The 15,100-nt window shown below is 41.4% G+C and overlaps 1 protein-coding gene across 2 annotated transcripts in view; it reads right to left on the bottom strand.

Annotated features, from left to right (window-relative positions):
• Window positions 1-245: 245 nt before the first annotated feature.
• Window positions 246-15,100, bottom strand: part of NSMCE2 (NSE2 (MMS21) homolog, SMC5-SMC6 complex SUMO ligase) — a 133,084-nt gene continuing 118,229 nt past the window's right edge. For both annotated transcript variants that reach the window (XM_082479667.1, XM_082479666.1), the window contains 3 exons: window positions 4,261-4,361; window positions 3,834-3,940; window positions 246-608 (listed from right to left, as the gene is read on the bottom strand). In XM_082479667.1, the coding sequence (XP_082335793.1) occupies window positions 449-608; window positions 3,834-3,940; window positions 4,261-4,361 (368 nt within the window). In that variant the 3' untranslated portion in view covers window positions 246-448. The remainder of the gene's footprint in view (window positions 609-3,833; window positions 3,941-4,260; window positions 4,362-15,100) is intronic.

The following is a 15,100-nucleotide window of genomic DNA, read 5'->3' as shown; positions in this document are numbered from 1 at the left end:
TCCTGCGAATTAAGTTCTATTAAGGTTTCTTGAGGTTTGTATTAAAACACGGATGTGCTCCCAAGCAGGGTATATGATTTGGGTAAATCCTTGGTCAGAGTGCCCTACTCTGAGTATTCCCAGCAGTTACGCAGACAGTAACAGAACTATCTGCAACACTGAGCAAAGCACTCGCTATTACATGCCGGCAGAATCTGCATCTCAAATATGCTGAAAAATTAGCACACTGACAAGGAAGGTTAAATGCTGCAAAACATGTTTTATTTATCAAATGCAAGCTTTTAGAATTTCAGGAAGGTTGAAAACAAGTTAAACTGGAATTCCTCATATTCGGCAGTTTAAAAAATGCTTTCAGCTGAGACCTTCAACTTTGCCTATAAATGAAACACTTTAAATAACAATCAGTTACACAACCTACTTACAATCAGCAGCTTATCTCACAAGACCTCTAACAACAAATTTTCTTTGTGGCAGCAGCGTATCCAGCTGACTTCTCCAGTGTTGACCAGCTTTGTTTATTCTGACTGTCAATCGCTCTTTTAAGTGCTTCATCTGGCACAAGATCTGATCCTTTTACATCAGCATGGCTACAGCCAATTTTAGGGCATCTGTTAAAAAGAAAAGAGAGACTCCATTAAATCGGAAGAATTGTATTTGTCAGATATAGGCTTTTACATAACATCTGCTGGTTTATTGTATTTATCTGGGATTCACTCTTTCTGTCAGTTCCTCGTTACCTCTTTTCCTCTTCACCAGCTCTCTGGGGGGGGAAAACAAATCCATTTATCTAAACTGGTGGGAATCAAGAGCTGAAGGAAGGAACGTCGCGAGAGACAGAGCCTCTCACCTGCAGATCACTCTCTTGCTCCACGTACACAAGGTGCCTGCAGCAGTACTCATCCTAGCATCCCAGGGCATCTTACTGCATTGCTTTCTCTCTTTCCAGTCCTCTTCTAACTGCAGGTAACTACCCCTCACCTTATTAATCTGCAGTGGAGAAGTATAATCTTCACTGATAGATAAATAAGGAAATTAAGTTCTAGGGAAACAGATAAAAGAGAATGAGAAATCTGCACGAGAACCTGCAAAGGCTGACTGGTGAACCAGTGAACTATCCAGATGGTGTAAAAATTCACCTGGCCTTTAATGAACTGAGAAAGCACAGAAAGGAGACATGGGGTCAAATTAACAGCCTCTAAATGATAATAAAATACAAAATGTCTTACAACTACTTGAAACAGCCAGATAAAGGCAGCACGGTGAAAGATATTCAGGGACCAAAGGTCATTTTCCTTTGGCAGTGGCCCAGACCTGCACAGATGGTACTTCTAGTCAGAAATAATGCTTTTCCTGAATTTTTCCTCTATTAGGACTAACTTTTGTCTGAGGTGCTGAACTTATTTACATCGGTACTCATAGTTTTTACTCCAGATTTGTCTACAGCTTAGCGTGTTTGTCATGGATAAGTCACTTAATTGCTCTGTGCCTCAGTTTTCCCATTTATCACCTTATTAGAGCAATAGCTTGCCAGATTAATGAATAACAAGTGCTCAGAAAGCTTCGCACGTTTCCTGTAAGCATAAAGTATTAATATGTCCTTCCAGGCAGTGGAAAATAGTGAGCAAACGGAGACGCATAAGAGTTGCCTAAAGGAGTGTATGGCGAGTCTATCAGCACAAAACCGGTGGCTGTGCGTAGGTCAGCCAGCGCACTGCCAAGCGCACCAAAGGGGATTCAAACTGGAAAGTACGTGTGAGGAAACAGCCACTCCTGTAACTCCGGAGTGAGCAACAGCTTTGATTTCAGAGTCAGGATAGAGAGGAGCCCCCTAACCACGACTCGGCTCTACCGAGATATCCGCTTCCACTTGAATATTGCTGGCAGGAGCGCAGGCAGAACCAGCAGCACCACGAGAACGGGGTACTCAAATGGGGAACTTCTTGCATCAACCGGCCCATCTTCCCAACCACAGCAGACTATGGTTTTCCAAAACAGACTGCATTTTCATGAGAAAGGTTAAAATTACAGCAGGTCAGTGAGACTGGAAGCCGTCTTTTTTAACGTGGTTACAGGGAAGCCGAGTTATTGCTGTGCTTTGTGCTTTTCTCGCATGCTGAAATAACGGGTAAAAATGGTAAGGTTGCAAGCTAAAAGCGCAAAATAAAGAACTGCCGGGATTCAGACTGCACAAATAACTTCAGCTTGGGTATAAGGTAGCTTTTAAAGCTAAATGTTGTAGAGCTACCTGATTTATATATTTTTTATTCTACATTTTCTCTAAGTCTTTAATTTCTTAAAAGGTAAAATAAAAATTCAGTCATGTGACCCCATTCGTTTTTCAGCAACGCTAAAAGTTTTGATTTACCACAATAGCCTCTACCAGCATGACATTTTCCTGATGAATTTAACAACACAGAGAATTATTTAGATATGAACCTCCTAAAATCAGTTCCATATTGCAGAAGGTATTTTTGTCGTGCTTTGGAGCTGTTGAGCTTCCTAGCCTGTCCCTATCCTCAAGAACGCTCACTTTCTTCTCTCCACTTGTGAGCTATTTCCCAACTCCCGTTCATTTTTCCAGCCCAGTTTCCATCCATCCATGTCACTGGTTTTGTTGTTATTCCCCGTATATTGCACCCCCTCCACTTTCTCCCCCTAGACCCCATAACACAGGCAAGGTACTTCTGTCTTGTTCTTCAGGCTGTCTTGACACTAAGGCAGTGGCTGGACATCCCAATTGACGCTTGATTTCATAGCAGTGCTTTCCTGTAGCCAGGAAGGAGCGTGGAATAAAATGTCCCGCTCCACCCTTGTGTCCCCGTGGTGGAGTATGTAGAGTCTAACAGAGATGCAAGAGCAACGGCTGGAGGAAGCAAGTTGCCTGCGGCATTGTCTTTGGAGAAATCAGGTTGCTACTCTCTGACAGACCTTCCTGACCATGTGCAAACTGCACTTTTATTAAAAAATCCACAACTGGTAAGTTTCCATGAGGTTATCAGCCCCGAAGCATGAGGTTCTAGTATATATCGTGTAAAAACAAATGTGAAATTAATGGTGAAATGATACGTCCCCTAAACTTGCTCTAACTAGTATTTGTGCCCCTTTTCTTCTCTTTTTTTTTTTTTTTTTAATGCCAAAACCTTCCCAAATTTGAAACTTACCAGGGAGAATTTCACGTTTAAAAATTCAGCTGTTACATCTTTTCATTCAAAAAAGTATGTTCTGTGTGGAAAGTGGCAGGCTGCTTTGATGATACAAAGTAAGAATTACTGAATTGCACCCTAGTAGGAACTGCACACTCCTGTCTGATCTTTATTAAAGCTCTGTCTGATCATTCTTAATCTCTGTACTACGTAAAAAGATATGTTTTAATATTTCTCACTTTAACACTCATTTACGTGTTTTAATATTTCTCAGTGTGTATTGGAATATAACTGCAAAAGAGGGTGCACAGAGGAGACTTTTTCTTTCATTAGCTTCAGGGTTTGCTAAATAAGCAGTGGGAACAAAATGAGCAACTACATTTTAGGAAGCTGAAGTTTCTCTTTGTTGTTCACGGCTGTACAAAATCTCTTTGCTTCTGTTGTGCAGGTACCACGAGTAGCTGCAACTTCGCCACACGCTTCCTGAACGTTTCCTTACACATTGTTTTCATTAAAAAGAAAAGCTCCTTCACGTGTACAGCACTAATGAGGAGACTGTGACTTGGGCAGACACTGAAGTATTACTTCCTGCAGCCTTGCCAATCCAAATACGTTTCCTAGAACAACTGGAGTAAAATTCCACTTACACAGCAAAGCAAATAGCTTTTCCACACATTCTTGTTAGCTTACCGGACTTTTTTCTTTTGCTGCTTTCGAGTCTGGATAATTTTTAGAATGGCGTCTTCTTCATATGTATGTCCACAGACTTTGTTTCGAACTGGCCTCTTCATTTCCATCTGTAATCAATAAGGTTTGATTTAAAGGAATTGATAATGCCCATGAAAATGCTTCTTATGAGATTTTATGCAAAACAGCAGGAAGTGTGTTTGCCATTCATACATGGCATTCCACTTAAATTACGGGGTCAGGTCCTGCATGGTAAACTGCATTCCGACTTACGTGGGGTTTTTTCCCAAGCAATGGTGCTCTTCTCTGATAACGCTTGTAATTTATACTGCCTGATTTTTAACAAGCATTGCAGATTTGTAATAAACAATCCAATGAAGAATATGAAAGAACTATTTCCCAATCGATTATAGCAGCAGTGATAGCATACCTGTGTAATGGGACAAATAAAGTTCATCTGACTCTGAGTCACAGCTATATCTTCATCGATTTGTTCAATGGTCCCATTACCATTATCTGATTGATGACAAACTATAATAGGAAACAAGAGAATTTTCATTTAATTTTTAATATAGATAACAAATACTTAAAATAAGCAAATAAAATCCAGCGTTTGCCAAGCATTATCTCACAGTGATATCTAAGATGCCACAACATATTTCTGTACCACTCCCTGAACAAGATACTGCAAAAAATACTGTATTATAGTCTCTGTTAGAAAATGTGGATTTTTAAATGGTAAACACTTTTTTGTGTGTGTGTATGTATGTGGCTATTCATAGCCAATGCTAGAAAGGATGTCTGGGAAGGAAAGCAAGCTGGCCTCAATCCATGTAAAGCCTTTGGTATTCTCTGATCAAGTTCACCAAAAGCCAGTAACATTCAGATGAGTCCCTGAAATCTAACAAAGGATGAGGCAGAGCTTTTGTAGATTTGGCAGTCCTATCCTCAAGGTCAGTTCGTGTTTGAATGTCATAAAAGGGTTTGCTATATAGCCTGTATACACAGTATATACTTTAAAAGGAATCTGTACTATTTATCATAATGCATAATTTGTAAAGTGATGCCATTGTACTTTAACAAGACTATAATTAGTGAAAATAAAAACAAAGAGAGTGTTTTTTGAGATAGACAATAGAAACGTTATTGAAGTAACATTAAGGAGGAGGGGCAGAATGAAATACTGAAATCTGCCAGAAAAACCCTGATGGCCCAATGCCAGGGAATGAGGGGCAGAAAAACAAGAAGAAATCCACCTTGAGCTAGAGAAGATGCAGGTCCCCACCTTTACCAGGAGAAGAAGGCAAGGTGTAAGCAACTCTGCTTACCCAGGGGCACGCCAGCCCGGGGTTCCACGCAGAAAGTTATTAGCCAGACTGAAAAGCTGAGCAGCTAAGGAGGATATATTTTGCGAAGTATAACCTTAATAAATGTATACATGTTATTTTATCTTTACCTAACTTTGCTCTGTTATTGTGAATCTAGGCTTTTAGTCGAATGCATTTGTTTATCTTTAAAACTTATCTGGTAATAATAAGCTTACTCGACACCTTTCCATTCCTTTGGGGTAGTTCTGCAGTGTTTTGCAGCAGTGCCCTGGGGCGCAGTCCCCAAGGTGTCCCAAGCTGAACAGAACATTTTTCTCTCTAGCTGCACAAGCTCGTTTGCAACGTAGCAACACAGGGTTTGGAGAGGATGAAATCCTCCAGTGCCCTGTTCTGGCTTCAACTGCCAAGGGGGCAGTGAGAAACACAGGTGAACACGGAGAGTTTGGAGTTACTTCATGATTTGCCTTCTACAAAGTCTCAGCCTTGGGTTCCCGTCGGTGCTCCTGCACGCTATCGGCCCATCTCCGCATCTTTGCATCCCTGGTATTGTGTCTTCCACATCTGTTAAGGACCAGTGTTTCCTAACTTAGGGTCAGTCCTGCATGCCTGGATAATACCATCACCTTCCGGCTGATAACAGCAGACATCACTCTTGGAGCAATCACAGTCTCTCACACCCAGTCTAGACTGAGCACGCTGCCATGTGAGCCAGCACATCTCTGGTTGAGGTACTCTTGGCATCAGTATTGCAGCCATCGCTCCACCGCAGCACCTCTCGGTATGCCGGCTTTATTTGCATATTTTTCCTTCCTCCTTAACAGAGCTTGCCCTTCTCTCCATTCCAATATACCAAGAGTTTTCCAAGCATTCAGGAATGTTTCTGACCCAGGTACTCCTGCAAATACTTAGGCAATACTGAGGCAAGCATCAAGGATATTTCTGTTTCTGTTACTAAGACCTCACTCTCTCAATAGGCTGTGGATACAGGGGGGAAAGGAGTTCAAATGTCCGATGTCAATAATAATTTTAAGGCTTTCATCTCCAAGAATATTAACATACCTTTATCAGATACCGACCCCCTAACAAAAGTAAACACTTGCACATCAGAAGGAAAAAGTGAGTACAATTTGACTGTAAATAAACTGCAATGGTATAGAGATCTGAAAAAGACTTGCATCAGTTACCAGTTTTCAGAAAAGAAAACCTGTCACATATTATTCTTATATTGCTCATATATAAGGTTTATTCTACCATAAACACATACTATTTTGAAGAAAATACAGCTTGGGGGGGGGGGGGGAGTGTTTTTGTTTTGTTTTTTTTTAACGAAGCTTTTGAAATACAAAGCAACGGGTGAAATCCCACTGAGACAGCAAGGCTAAACAATATTGCAAATATTGGTAGGTGCCAGCTTCTGCATGGGCTGCTTTATTTAAATACCATACTAATTTTTTCCTATGAGTAATGCCAACAAAGAACGAGAGATTCAGAATTTCCTTCTATTCATGTATCTGCAAAGTTTGACATACTGCAGCTCTAACCTTTCCTACTGGAAACATCTGGAAACTCACGTTTTTCTGTGTTGTACTTTGTTTCAACTCATGAACCCGGCGTGTAGTCCCAGTGTAGCAGCACATCACGTCAGTCAATGAAGTTAGAACGCAGCAGTACTAGCAAGATCTAGGACAGGGGCTTGTTTACAAAGGATATTTTTTCAATCAATATGTAGATGCCAAGGAAGGTGGGCGAAGCTTTGAAATGGGGGGCTTGTGCCTGTGATTTTACTTTTAAAGCTCAGCACTCCAAGTTAGGCAACTAAGCGGCCTCTTCTGGAAGAGTGTTCACCTCACGCAGCACCTTCTGGTTTTGCTAAGGAGTCACTACTTCGCTCATCACTTCTGTGTGTGCTTACTCAGGAACTGACACAAGAATTTAGGAGACACTTGAAGCATCCGAGTTTGAAAACATGAGCTCAAGCTCAGGTACCAGTGCTTGAGTTTCCCCTGAAGGCCTCAGGTCTCGAAGTTACGTGAGCTAAATCACAGGCTGGGTTGACCTCTTTCTTGTGCTGGCTTTGGAGGTGATTCAGATGCCTTATGTTTAATGGTTGAAATTCCATGAGACCCACTCCTTGTAGGTGGGATATATTAATCTTCCCGGATTCAAATCGCCCTCTTGTAAACACTTCAGGTTGCACTTCATTTGCAATGATTTTGTATACGGTCTGCCAGAGAGGGGCTCTGGTTTTAAGAGGTTATCACAGCACAAATGAATAATTATTTAAAATATTTCCTTGTCATAAGCAGCTAATATTTTTAATAACAAATATGCAAGACTGGGATGATGCAAGTGATACCTCAAACATGTCAATAGCAAATTAGCATAAATCAGATAAACCACCCACAGATTTGTTGTTATTGCTTGATGTTCTAGATTACAGAGGAGAGGAAAATAAGTTTTTTCAATTACAGTAAATTTTGCAGAGATTACGCAAGACACACATATTTCCTGAACTGGTGTCGAGGTTTGGGCCGGACTGGCCACTGAAACGAACTGGTCAGTAGGATGCTCAGAACCGTAAATCTATACGTATAAACTCATGTTGGAAGATGTTTGTATTAAGGTCAAAGGGATTTTTTACCAAATGAAATGTATAAAAGTTCAGAGGATCTAACTTGCAAGTCTGACTATTCTACAGAAAGAAGAAATAAAAACACCGGGTCATACATATTTCAACTAAGTCAGGTTACATTTTTGTAAAATTGAGTTTTCCTTGAAAATTAAAACCAGATGCAGAAAACACTAAGTTATTGTTCCTGAAATTCAGATGTTAAGTAACAGAAGTGCATTGGACTATTTTGGTAGTCTGAGAGATTACATTCTAAGAGCCTTAAGAGTTTCTAGTTTTCCATTCCAGCCAATTGAAACCTGTTATGAGTATTACTAACACATTTCTATCTGGCTATCTCAGCAATGATGTTTACAGCTAATTAGCACCCACTGTTGTAATAAAACTGCATTCTCATAAAGGTATCTATTTTTGGTAACACATCATAACGAATTTTGCAACTGCCAACCGTTTTTTACTTATTCAATTTTAATTAAAAGCTGGTAGTACTTTATATCTCTATCACTTTCATCTCTTGATAAAAATGTGACTAATATGCCTTAGCTCAGTTTTTACCTACTCTGCTGAGAGAGACTGAGAACTTTTAAGCCAACTTTTAAAAATAAGCAAACCATAGTGCGGAGACATTAACTGTTATATTGTGAATTACATTAAGCATGGATAGTATACACATTAAAAATTGTCACTTCTATGACAGACAGGCTGCTGTCTGCTCGCGGCTTCCAGCGCCCACAACCTCCTCTACCCAAATCCTGTTCCTCTAAGGTGAAGTTTGCCTTAGCCCGGCCCTGAGTGAATACGTGTTGCAATGTACACTTAATCGATTTCTTTCCTTTTGTGCTGCACTGTTCTGCCTTCTCACCTGCCATCAGTCAAACGCTAATCCCAGAAATCCAAGGGTAACGTTAAGCATGCAGGATTGAGTCTTTGTAAGCCTGAGCCACCAGACAGACAAGGTCTTGGCTCCCGAGAGGGTCTATTGTACCGCTGACTCTACAGAAATAACAGCAACTCATCCAGGCTGGGAAAAATCCTATCTCTGAGAGCTCCAAGAAAAACACGACTGTTACGAGGGCAACTCAAATGCCAAGTGTTCCTGCCAGCAGGACACAGAAAATAAGGAAAGGTGGGGGAGGTGAAGGTCACCATCCCATCCAAACTGGTATTCTAAGAGTCAGAAGGAGTCTGGGGCACTGCTAGCATGGGGTGAGGAAGGTCCAAGGACAACTCTAAAGGAGGGAATGAGCCCAAACACCGCTTTCCATGAAACACGTGCCGAGACCATCGTGGGCAATACATAACAGTGGGTCAGCACGCCCATTAGTGCTCTGAATTTGGGTTAGACATCAGATGCGGAGAAGCAGACCAGGACAACTGTCCAGTGTCCGGCCCCGGGGGCGGATGCACAGTAAATGCTGCGGGAGGAGTGAAAGAAGAGGGGAAGCACAGAGCAATACCTTCCTGGCAAACTTTCCCAGTCTCTAGCAATTTGTGGCCAAGGACTTCCTGAGTCAGAGGTAATATCTTTGTACTTATTAAGCCCTGGAGTTTTCCTCCAATGAATTTGTCTAAACTCGGAGATGGGAATTTGGGCCTGGACTTCTCAGCTTGATTAGAGACAGTTATCTTTGCTAGAAAGGTTAGCAGCAGTTTAATTTTCCTTGAAACTTCCCGCAGAGGCTGCAGGTTACAGTTTAATTTGATTTTTAAGAGGGAAAATAAGGTGTGCGAGCTACAGCTGCAGTCAAACAGTTCAAAGGCTTCCTGCTTTTGCCAGAGGCATGCGATAGTTTAATTTGCCAACCAAGCCGAACCAGGCTTTGCATTAAAGTAGTACATTGCAATTTGATTACTTGCTGGTGTTGCAATACACAAGTTGATCTAAGGAAGGTGGCCTCTAACATGTTGCTCCAGATTGCAATTGCAAATTTACTCGCTCCTGCCCAGGCCAAGCAATTTGCTGGTAATTTACTGACAAGTCCCTCCTATGTGCCTCCTTTTACACATACTTGTGTAAGAAGTACATAGACATGCATTTGGTCAATCCAGAATAAAATGACAATCCTGTAAATATAAGCTATTTTGATTTTTTTTTTTCTGGAGTGTGAAAGACAAATGAGATGAACAAATTAGCAAATTGTTAGTTCCTTTACATAATAAGAGTGGGGAAGGAAAGGACAGGATCCTGCACTAAGCAACAATCCTCTAAAAACTCCTTTAATCCTATCAAATTCACAGCACTTGCATATTTTACCGTATTTTGTCCCACTAAGCTACAGACCTTTTAAAATAAACTATTCCAAATGGAAATACTGTTCCTGTTTTATCCTTTCACTACAGGGTAGAGCTGGTTGATGCCAGCTTTCCAGAATGACCTTAAAATGAAGAGAGACTATGCTTTGATGGAAATGTTATGGGACACTCATTACAGAAATTTAAGTGAAGGAGACAAAAAGATACTTGAAGCTAGACATAATTTGCTGTTTAATATATTAATAAATAAAACATGACTACAAATCCCACGTAGAAAAAAAAAAAAACAAACCACAAAACAAACGCCAGAGGTTCCCTGCGAAACCTTCAACTCATTCACTATTGAAGTGAGAAGTAAAACATCATCTTTGCCTTTAGATTTTGGGAAATTCAGACTGTTTTGCAGTGGGAGCTGTGTCCCTAGAACCGTGAACAGAAAGGATAGCTTTGGTTGTAAACCACGCAACTGGAACGGTTTGGTAGGCAAACGCACAGAGGCTGCTTTCTTGCTCCCTCTGTTATTGCAAACAAACGCGAGAAATCCACACTTCAAAGTCGGTGGATGACATTTCAAACAGCAGCTTCCTCATCACTGCAGCCCGGACTCTATCTGAAGAAACTCCTGGGGGAGATGAAGATTACCCAAAAAGATGCCATGAAGGCTCATCAGTAAGCTCAGAGGAACCACTATTTCTGGAAAATCTAAGGCGGCCATATTCTTCCATCTTAACTATCATCACCCACAATGGCATGTAACCTTCATAAGCAAGTTAAACACCAAAGGCTTGCTGAAAATAAACCTAACTGATAAACAGGCTACTTCAATGACCAGCAAACTCTAGGGCTACATGAAAGAGTGCCAGGCATGTGACAATAGAGCAAAAGTGTCAGGGACGCCATAGTACGAGCAAAGCAAGACAAAACCCGGAATATCTTATGAGGAAAAAATATATCAGAAAGAAACAAGCTACTAAATTGCAAATATATGTAAAGAACGTTTTTATTACTTGGGTTTTCTCCTGCTCTTCAGATGAAAAAGGGGTGAACAATCACTGCTTCATACACTACACTGTAAAAAGGCAATTTCCATGCTTAGAGAGCATCATTTCACATATCAGAGATTAGAAGAATATTACAGACATTTGAAAAATGAAGAAATTCACTCCAGACACATGAAAGAAAAAGTTGCAAAAGATGCAACCAAAAAGAATTAAAAAAAAAAAAAAAAAAGGCCTACCATTTCATTAGAAGACGAACCACTTTCCATTACTAACATTGTGGTCAGAATCTGGAATGTCAGTGATGCAACGCTAACCATCAAATGGCATGAGCGCGTAGGGCTTGCCTACACAGGGAAGCTGTTGCAAAATAAGCGAGGGTGTGAATGTAGAATGCATTAGCTACTTGGCACTAACTCACTGTGTGGACGCTCTTATTCTGCACTAGGAGTGCCTTTTGGCTGTTCAGCCTAATCCGCTTCCACAGAGGACTTGAGAAAGGCACTGTTAACGCTGGACAGGAGCAGAGAGAGGAAAGCTGTCGGTATTGACGGTGGTTTGGAGCCATGTCCGCTTACGGATGAGTCCTTAGCAGTACTTGGATGGTCTGTTCTGTAAATTTAATTCAAATTTTCTCAGAACAATCCATGCCAAGCATTCTCTACATATCAGCTCACAAGCAGAGACCACGTCTATGGCATCTCTGAACAAAAAGTAACATCATGTGTCTTGTAACCTACATGGTTGGAGGTCGCTTTGCCCGTTTCAATATGTCATTTGTGCATTCTTGTAGTCATTCACTTCTGAAAAGCTGGGCTAGTGACAGATTTTGAGGTGGAATAACTTTCTGCTAGAAAACGCTCATGGACAGAACTGTTCCAGGGTAACAGAGGGACAGAAAACAAAAAGAGCAGTGACCAGGCAAACGGACCAGGCAGCGTAGTGTCCTAGCAGCCCATCCAACAGATTGCCACGGAACCAGTGAGCAGAAAAGCCCCTAGCTAGCCCAAACGGTCACCCCCCCCCCCAAGATTATCATCCTGATTATCATTTCCATCTGTCTCTTCACATTCTCCTCACAAGGCTTTTTGACAAAGACTTCACTGTATTTCTTTCCTAAACAGCTCTGTTGAAAAACACCTTTAAAAAGCCACCAAATTAATGCCCCAAGCCCTGGTGTCAGGAAAGCGGTGCCTACAGACACACGTAGTTTGGCACGTGTTGGGGCACAGGAATATTTACGAGGTATACGGTGAGAGGGCATGAAGCCATAATGCCCAAACATTGGCCCGTCGGTTCTGCGACTGGGGAGGATGGCACCGACTGAGCAGCTGCCTGAAACTGCCGCGAGAGCAGAGGAAAGAGCAATCTCTCACCTCCGGGAATCGGCAGGTTTGCGGTATAGGAAACCAGCTCCACTGCCCCCTTCACCCACAGGGAGCTGGAGAGACAGATCTGCCTCTCTTTACCAGGAAAAGACAGACATACTGTACAGCTCTTGAATAAAGACACGAGTACAAATAAGAAAAAGTGAAACTGAAATGGTGGGGACAAAATGTTCTTTTCTCCACCCCCTAAAACCCAATCTTGAAACACTTGAAATAAACTTTAAGGTGAGATATTTTATTTCAAAACTAATATTAATGAAGAGAGCAACATTTGCAATTCTGTTCTTAGTGATGCATTGCAATCCTTCAGAGCACTTTCTAAAACCATTAACTACTTCAAAAATGAATTTACTTAATTTAGAAATACATAACATCAAGTGATTATAATTCAATGTGCAGTGAAGCACTGCATATATCCACGTAACTTATTGGAGTTAAATATTATTAAGATGTACAAAGAGAGAAGTTGTGTTCATTCCCGAGCTTTTTCTATAGAAATTAATTTCTTCTGTATTTTACATATAAACTTTACCACTCCAATTATTCCAAATCCTGCAGCTTTGCACTGCCTGAAATGCCTCTGCTGAAATGGCCTCTGGGATGGGGAAGAAGACTCATGTGTCTGCATGTCATGGTCATCACTCCAGCACCATCTCGGAGCTTGTCCCTGCTGCAGTCACGGCTCCGGACACCGGCCGGGGACCCGCGCGGGGCTGCGTCTCCCGCTCTGCTCCTGCCTTTGGTCACCAGCCCACGGCCCCAACAACCTCCTCAGAAAAGGAGTTTTCCTAAAGCAAATAATCATTTGTGGAAGTAATAACAGCCAATTCCTTCTTCTCTGGAACACAAAGCAGTATAAAAAAGGTCATTTTTACTACCATGACCATTTCACTGGTGGAAAACTGAGGCACAGGGCAGGAATACATCCCGAGCCGCTAGCACATTTTGTGTGCTAGACCCTTATCTTTCCCATTAGACCACACTGCCTTCCCCCGAGTAACTAAGGCTATGAACAGCTTCCAAATACTGTCTTAGTGAATGCATCGGTTCCACGCTAAAAGCAAAAAATACAACACAGAAGCCAGTATCTTCTAGTAATTGCACAATATCTGGTTGTTTATTTTGAGAAAACTAACACTTGCACCGAAGAATGCATGATAATTTGCCGGTACGTCATATTTATAAAATAATGCTCCTTTGCTAAACCACATGAGAAAAGGGAAAAAAAAATAACCAATGTTTAATATCATACCGAAACAAGTTAAGAAATAAAACTCACAGTCTGTTGGGTTTTTTTTTAAGAGGAACTCAGAGATCTGCCATTGCTCAATCATAAAGCTGCAAAGTTTTCATTTAGGTTAAGGCAGAGTGACATATTGCATGTGTGTGTACTAAGACATTCTGCATAAACTACGCTGTGCACACTGCGCAGATCTTCACTGCAATAATCCTCGGTAAGCTCTTCCCTCAAAGAAATAAAAGATGTTGCTAATCCCAATTTATACAGCATCCTCCAAAATAATGTCACGGGGGGCTTGTGCAGCTAAACATAACGCTATCATCAGTTGGGAACAGCTGAACAGTTATTTTTCTCAACCTGTCCTGTGATGTAAGATTAGGCTTCTTGAATGGCAGTCAGTAGAAAAAATCTAACGCTAAAGCTCTGAGCTATAAATACTCCTGGATTATAACTGCAGCAGCCTAGTAGCTTCTCATGGTAATTAGTAGTTAATTTCAAATCGGATCGATATTTATTCTAAATCCCTTTCTGGAGGTTCTCATTTGCCAGGAGTGTAACTGGCAGAGTGCATCTTCATTAATGCCACACGCATCAGAAAATCATTACCATTCTCTAGGTGTCATTTATACAGCACCACATGCATCTCAGACCTCACCTTGACATTTTGGCATGCTGCAGATAATCGACAGTCTGGCAATGACTGTGCTTTATGGCAAATGTGCTGGGAAGACTGTGAGGGGCTTAACTGAGGTCAAACATGAGGCAGAGTCTTTTACACCCTCAAGGACTCTCTGCGTCTACTTTTCTCTCCAGATCAGGTTTAACAGGGTAGTGAAGTGGGATGGAGAAAGGACCTCAACGTGCTCAGCACAGATGCACACAGCAGCAGAAACAGGAACGGCTAAGCAGGACAAGCAGTGCCAGGGAAGCTAACGTTGGATTGATGGAGCAGCAGCTGCAGTGTCATTTGTGCTTCATAATAAGGATAACGAGCACATAGCTAAATCACGTGGCATCCTGCACTGTCTTCATCTTTCTAGCAAAGCAGTTAACGTTACGCTCACTATTTCAATCTTATAGTTATGACCAGGATGCAGTACCATTGCGGTTATCCTCTTAAAAACTTCCCTTGCGCTCCTCGGCTGGCACATCAGCTCTTGCAGAAACTCATACAACCCTTCGTGTATGCTGGGAAAGATTAAGATTTTATATCTCAAAATAAACAGCCTAATGTAAGTGAAACAGCCAAACTGCACCAATGAAGGAAGGAAAACAAAACTGAATACAACAGAGCTCCACTACGGAATCAAAACACTGAAGGTAAGGCACAGACTGGTTTTGTCAATGGTCCTTTCACATCAGAAATCAAGCACAGCCCTGCAACCCAGAATTTAGGTTAGGTCAGTGTCACTGAGACTCCCTGGTTTCTACAGA

Source organism: Vanellus vanellus, assembly GCF_965231255.1.
Source record: "Vanellus vanellus genome assembly, chromosome: 2".
NCBI classification, from domain to species: Eukaryota; Metazoa; Chordata; class Aves; order Charadriiformes; family Charadriidae; genus Vanellus; species Vanellus vanellus.
Note: the sequence above shows the minus strand (reverse complement) of the source record. Positions and strands in the feature narration are given on the sequence as shown.